Source organism: Mytilus galloprovincialis, chromosome 3 (genome assembly GCF_965363235.1).
Source record: "Mytilus galloprovincialis chromosome 3, xbMytGall1.hap1.1, whole genome shotgun sequence".
Classification (NCBI taxonomy): domain Eukaryota; kingdom Metazoa; phylum Mollusca; class Bivalvia; order Mytilida; family Mytilidae; genus Mytilus; species Mytilus galloprovincialis.
In genome coordinates, this window is record NC_134840.1 from 54,500,581 (window position 1) to 54,507,970 (window position 7,390).

The 7,390-nt window shown below is 32.1% G+C and overlaps 1 protein-coding gene across 1 annotated transcript; it reads left to right on the top strand.

Moving 5' to 3' along the window:
* The first annotated feature begins 2,835 nt into the window (after nt 1-2,835).
* On the top strand, nt 2,836-6,863 carry LOC143068337 (uncharacterized). Its single transcript, XM_076242310.1, has 4 exons — nt 2,836-2,945; nt 3,779-4,536; nt 5,507-5,524; nt 6,753-6,863. The coding sequence occupies exons 2-4, from the start codon at nt 3,787-3,789 to the stop codon at nt 6,762-6,764; spliced, it is 780 nt and encodes a 259-aa protein (XP_076098425.1). The 5' UTR covers nt 2,836-2,945; nt 3,779-3,786; the 3' UTR covers nt 6,765-6,863.
* The last annotated feature ends 527 nt before the right edge of the window (nt 6,864-7,390 follow it).

Sequence of the window (7,390 nt, forward strand, 5' to 3'; positions counted from 1 at the left end):
AAGTAAAAATAAAAAAAAATAGAACAATAAGGTCTTTCCTCACGTAGGGGAAAAACCTTAAAAACAGATTACTTTAAAAGTATTAAACGCAAATTACTCAAATATCAAATTACCTAGTATGACTTTTAAATTGCTGGCTTAGATCACGTAAATCCTCATCTGTTGTGCAAACGTATGACGTAGTTTTTACAATTGACATTTAAATGCATGGGGTTGCAAAATGTTTCTCTACGCTTAATAATTTACCAGATTTGTAATAATATTAGCAAAATGACGGATGCCACAAGTGGAGCAGATTGAGCGGCTTACCCTACCGCTATTCAAAAGTCATAAATCGATTGATAGAAAACAAATCCAGGTTACAAACTAAAACCGAGGGAAACGTTTATAGTCGTTGTCCTCCTATCCCCTGATTTCCGGAGAAACTGAGATCACCCTTAGTTTTTTTGTGGCGTTCGTGTTGTTTAGTCTTTAGATTTTTAGGTTGTGATTTGCAGACAATGGTTTGTCTTTTGATCCTTTTTCGTATTTTGCTATCGTATTGTAAGTTCGTTTTTTATTTGTTACTTATAACATGTGTTCTTGGTCAGTACAAATTAAAAGTTATCTCTGAAAAATGCGAATAAAATAGGCACCCCTTAAAAACTCTGTCGAATAATAAAATCCCAACAAAAGAACAATATTATAACCATATAAAGAAAGAATAAAAATTAAAAAAAAATAGAACAATAAGGTCTTTCCTCACGTAGGGGAAAACCTTAAAAACAGATTACTTAAAAAGTATTAAACTCAAATTACTCAAATATCAAATTACCTAGTATGACTTTTAAATTGCTGGCTTAGATCACGTAAATCCTAATCTGTTGTGCAAACGTATGATGTAGTTTTTACAATGGACATTTAAATGCATGGGGTTGCAAAATCTTTCTCTACGCTTACTAATTTACCAGGTTTGTAATACTATTAGCAAAATGACGGATGCGACATGTAGAGCAAATTAAGTGGCTTACCCTACCGCTGTTCAAAAGTCATAAATCAATTGATAGAAAACATATCCAGGTTACAAACTAAAACCGAGGGAAACGTTTATAGTCGTTGTCCTCCTATCCCCTGATTTCCAGAGAACCTGAGATCACCATTAGTTTTTTGGTGGGGTTCGTGTTGTTTAGTCTTTAGTTTTCTATGTTGTGTCATGTGTGCTGTTGTTTGTTTGTCTTTTTCATTTTTAGCCATGGCGTTGTCAGTTTGTTATAGATTTATGAGTTTGACTGTCCCTTTGGTATCTTCCGTCTCTCTTTTTTCAACTTAATGATTGGTAATGTATTTATATATACTTATTTTCTTTTTTTTTTCTCTTTCTGTATCTATGTTTCAAATTAAGAATGGAAATGAGAATTGTGTCAAAGAGACAACAACCACACAAAAGCGCAATAATATGCATTAATTGTTACAGTTATAATACTTGGGCTTCGTTCATTGGTGAAGGATGTCCAGTGACCTATAGCTGTTAATGTCTGTGTCATTTGGTCTATTATGGAGAGTTGTCTCATTGGAAATCATTCCAATTTTTCTTTTTATATTTTTAAATGTTTTCTTAAATGCAATGTAATAGTATGTAGCCAGACGTTAATCATTAAATCACAGTAAGACTTATCCATACTTAAAATATTTGAATATTTGAGAATATTCGAATTATGTTTAGAACATTATGTACTCTTTGTAGGTCACTAAATACTACTCGTCCCTGTTGGAACAATAAACTTATTTGTAACCGTAAAACGTCTCCTGCGAATTCTAGATAAACGAATTAACGAATTTACTATATGTCAGGAATATGACAGTTGTCAATTCGTTTGATGTGTTTGAGCGTTTGATTTTGCCATTTGATAAGGGACTTTTCGTTTTGAATTTTTCTTGGAGTTTTTGGGGATTTAACTTTTGACGTGAACAATTCTTGCCAAACTTTCATAAAAACTATACCAGAGGTTTATATGATCAATATCTCGGATGAATTTGAACACTAGTGGCAACAACATGTCACAGAGAGTGTATGCTCCTTTGAATATATACACGGCTGTCGATTTTGGTCTCCATAGCGCTCTCACGAGTTCATGTTTCGCCAGGTTATCTATTAATATATACCAAAGGTTAATATAAGCGATGATTTGAATGTCATAATCAGTGACGACATATTTAAAAATGAAAAGAGGTGGTATTATTGCCAAAGAAACAACTCTTCATCAGAGACCAAAATGACAGAGAATTTAACAACTATTATTCATCGTAAAAACTATAAAAGGCCCCAAATAACACATATCTAAAGGATACCTCATACAAACTATTTTATCTTAATTGATTATCCTCACAATTGATCTAAATAAAGTTTAAGGTGTTGGCAAAATCAGTCGTTAAGATATCAATCAACAAATTAATTACCCCCCCCCCCCCTGAAAAAAAAGAATATAACAGATTTTGTCCTTCGACAGATACAATATGTTCGTCATATGGAACGATGGAACGATGGCACGATTTTGTATTTATCTTAACTGTTCTGCCTAACTATGAATTTGATAATCTCAATTAAGCTTGAGGGTTTTGCCGGAATCAATTATTGACTTGTAAAACATTCCCATTCTTTAATGAACATACTTTTTGTTTTGATAAATATTTAACAGAAAGAAGCTGTGGTTTTTGCTTGTTCACCTTTTTCTTCGCATTGCATTTTGCATGTAAGGAATAATAACTGCTTTTGACCACAAACTTATGTAACTTCAGAAACATGCAATAAATAATTAAACTTCATGATCGATTTGTTTTTCGTGGTGTTGAATGTTTATGATATTGTAATAAGAACAAATTATGGTATATAAAGGATAGCAGCTTTTTAGTGAGTACAGAGTTCCAGCATTGTGATCTATTCATTGCAGTCCTCCTGTCATTCTAAGGTAACGCATATATTTTCAAAATCTCTGATATAATTTTTTTTATAGTTTGTGGTAATGTTTTCCGTTTTCAACATTTTGAAATAATTCATTAGATTTAAACTAATCAAATATGAAGAAGAGACCTCAATGTACTGATAGAAAATAGTATTAATGTTCTCAATATAATTATAAAATCACTGACTTCTTTTATTTTAATTACGAGCTTTTAAAAACTTCACACTAAGAATGCATTTTCAATTTTTAAGAAGCCCTTTTTGTGTGAACATCATTTCTAATACCATAAAGCGTAAAAAACGAATACATCAGATTTGTTCAAGCTTACCTTTGACAAATATAAGAGAAAGGCTAGTGTTTTAAAACATATCTGTTTTCTTAAAGCTGAATTCTAATAGTAAAGTATCCCTTTTTGTTATTTTGATGTTTTTTCATCGTAAAGTTAATGAAATTTCTTATGAAACATATTCAAAATTTAAACGTAGCTACAGACACTAAATTTTACACACACACACATGGTTTTTAATTTAATTTCCCAAGGGTATCCAAAATTTGAAAGAAAAAATGCATACACAACATTAGAGACACGAACAAAACAAAAACTATCAAATGTTTTTAGAAAAACAGCAACATCAATGGTATTACCACACATGGAAGTCTTATCAAGTTTGAAATATTCAAGTTATAATAAAAGAATCTTAGTAATCAAGTTATTGTTAACGTCCAGAATAAAGATCTGTTGATATCTCACCATTATTACAGAAAACATTTACTTTTATATATAGTTCTCTACTGTAAAAAAATGAGAAAATAATTGTAAATCATTGAATCCTTTTTAGAAGAAAATATGTTGTCTACTGGTATTGTTCTTTTGTGTTCCTGTGCATTAGTAATAGTAAATGCAGCTTGGAAACCAAACTACCAGAGGAAAAACGGATATAATGGTTATGTTGGTTATAACGGCTACAACGGTGGTGCAGGATACGTTGGCGGTGCAGGATACCTTGGCAGTGCAGGATATAATGGTGGTGCTGGGTACAATGGCGGTGGATACAATGGCATAGGATATAATGGCGGTGGATACAATGGAGGTGCAGGATACACTGGTGGTGCAGGATATAATGGTCTTGGATATAATGGCGGGGCTGGATACACTGGTGGTGCAGGATACATTGGTGGAGCAGGATACAATGGTCTTGGATATAATGGCGGTGCTGGATACACTGGTGGTGCAGGATACATTGGTGGTGCAGGATACAATGGTCTTGGATATAATGGTGGTGTTGGATACACTGGCGGTGCAGGATACACTGGTGGTGCAGGAGGATACACTGGCGGTGCAGGATACTCTGGTGCTGCAGGAGGATATATTGGCGGTGCAGGATATACTGGTGGTGCAGGATACACTGGTGGTGCAGGAGGATACACAGGCGGTGCAGGATACACTGGCGGTGCAGGATACACAGGTGGTAATGGTTATAATGGGGTTGAGGTTGATTCTACCCTTAATGAAGTCGGATATGAAACTGTAGATGCTGGATATAACGGATACAGAGGAAGAGGATACAACAAAAAAGTAAAGTCATATGGGAAAAAAGTAAGACTTTTATCATTCTTAGACCTTGACTTAAAGTCATTCTTATATCAAGACGTCAAGTTATGCATAAATATCAAAACATCAAGTCATTCTTTCTATCTATACTTCAAGTTGTTCTTATATCCAAACTTAAGTCATTTTAGTATATTCAAATTATTTCTTAGTATAAAAAAAGAGACATTGATCTTAGAGTGAACAGCGTGATTAAAAATAAATGAAATCGATTTATTTTTAATTCTTTTAAAATTCAATAAACTCAATATTTTAAAATATATATTTTTTGTTATATTAAATAAGACATTTTATCTAATTCTTATACGATTTATCCTGGTCCTGATCAATTGATTATTTTCATTCAATCAACGTGTGGTTCGTTTGATCTTCTTCTTCATTGGTTGAAATTCTATAATGACGTCAAATTTACTTGTTTTCCCCGAAATTTCCGAAATTATGACGTCATGACAAAAGTTGGTCATGTTTGATGACGTGATATAGACAGAGCACATCTTGTTGCAGATCATTCGAAAGGAAAGATTGAATAAGTCGGCATTATCATTTAAAAATCATTAAAAAACTGGTTCCACCACATAATCCTATATCAAGTATGAAATGATATTTATCCACTTTTAACAGTTAAATTTACAAATTCGGCAAGCCTCGCGAATAAAAAAATTTAACGGGTTTAATTGAAAAATCCTTGATACGGTTGTAGAATCAGCATTAACCGTAAACTACAGACTACGTTATCACCCATATATTTGCAACATTTTTGACATTGCTACTCGTTAAATCAACACTTAATCTATTTTGTTTATTTTAAACTTTGTTTATCTAACGACAAGCGGTAATGATTTCTTATTTTTTTTAATTTCAATTTGTTTAAACGTTTCTTCAGTAGTGATGACATTTTATAATATCATAGGAAAAGAACACGTATTCAAAAATATTTTCTTTCTTTTTTCCGTTTTAGCAATACGCCAAACCAAAAGTAAGTAGGATATGATACAAAAACATTTCGAAATAAATGATAGATAAAGAAAAACAAGTAACGAAATGAAATAGTTCACCAAAAATAACAATAATGAAAAAACCCTATGCAAGTTTTTTATTATATGACAGAGGAGATGCATCTCTGAAACAGGAACACAATGATCTAAATAAAGGCAACAGTAGTATACCGCTGTTCGAAACTCATAAATCGATAAAAAAAATCCGGGTTACAAACTAAAACTAAGGGGAAACGCATTAAATATAAGAGGAAAACAACGACACAACAGAAACACAACATTAAAATGTAACACACACAGAAACCGAACTAAGTATTAGACAAAATCCGATGAGAATAAAAAATACAGCATCAAAACTAAATACATGAATTTGGGATATAAAAGTACCGTGGTACGTCTTATAACAATGTGAATTCACACTCAAATATAAGAGGAAACAAATAACACATCAGAAACACAACAATAAAATGTAAAACACACCGAAACGAACTATAATATAACAATGGCCATTTTCCTGACTTGATACAGGACATTTTTAAAGAAAAAAAATGGGGGGTTGAACCTGGTTTTGTGGCATGCCATACCTCCCGCTTTAATGGCAATGTTAAATATAACATTAAAATGACACCATAACTTTATAGGACTACAATACAAATAAATAGGAGAACATAAAGGACAGAGAAACACACGAATAATAGCTAACAAAAGGCACCATGTAAAAATTAAATACACAAGTGCGTTTCGTCCACACAAGACTAGCCAGTGACGCTCAAATGAAAAAAAGTTCGAAAGTACAAAGTAGAACAGCATTGAGGACCAAAAGTTCAAAAAAGTTTGGCTCAATACGGCTAGGGTTTTCTGCTTGGAATAAGAACATCCTTATTATTTAGAATAATTTATACTTTTGCAAACAGTAAAAATTATTATCAAATTACTATATAATAGATATACATAATAAAGTATTAACTATCTTCAGAATAAAAACGAATACATTACATAAACCAACATAATCCAGCACAAAAAAAAAACCCACCCGAGTTAGATAAAGCATTAAAACTGTGGATTATTATCTGTGATATTACACTTTTTGTTTGTCTCAATTTCTGATTCTATGGTGTTAATAATATGAGTGATTAAAGACATAATCAAACAATGATAATTCTTCCTTCCCATGATAAACATGTATATGTTTTTTATGTTTTATTTTAGGGTGGTTACTAAGCAACCTGTCAACAAGATTCAACCAGATTGTCATCGGCTAATTTCTGTTTTTTGTCCTTAAATTTCTGTAAATAGTTATATTAAATTTCGCATTGACAATTACTTTGTTATATGTTTTTAATATGTTAATATCTGTTTCCCTCTAACAATCAAATGACAGTAAAACAATAATTGATTCCCTAAAAGATTAAACTACACGCGACATTTCATAAACCTATACTTAATCTATTGCCCGAAAGATTTTCATCAAGAAGACAGCAAAGATCTTTCTTTCAAGAATGTATAGCCTTCTAATATGTAGCATTCATTGGTTCAATACAAATAGTCCCGCCAGTTAAAAGTTAAAATCACAAAAATACTGAACTCCGAGGAAAATTCAATCGGAAAGTCCCTAATCAAATGGCAAAATCAAAAGACAAAACACATCAAACGAATGGACAACAACTGTCATATTCCTGACAGGTATTTTCATATAAGGAAAATGGTGGATTAAACCTGGTATTATAGCGCTAAACCTCTCAATTTTATGACAGTCGCAACAAATTAATTAGTTATTACTGGAGACCTTGCCATAGTATACAATAAACTATGATAGTTGTTGGTCAAAAGCCCGAAAAATCTAATTC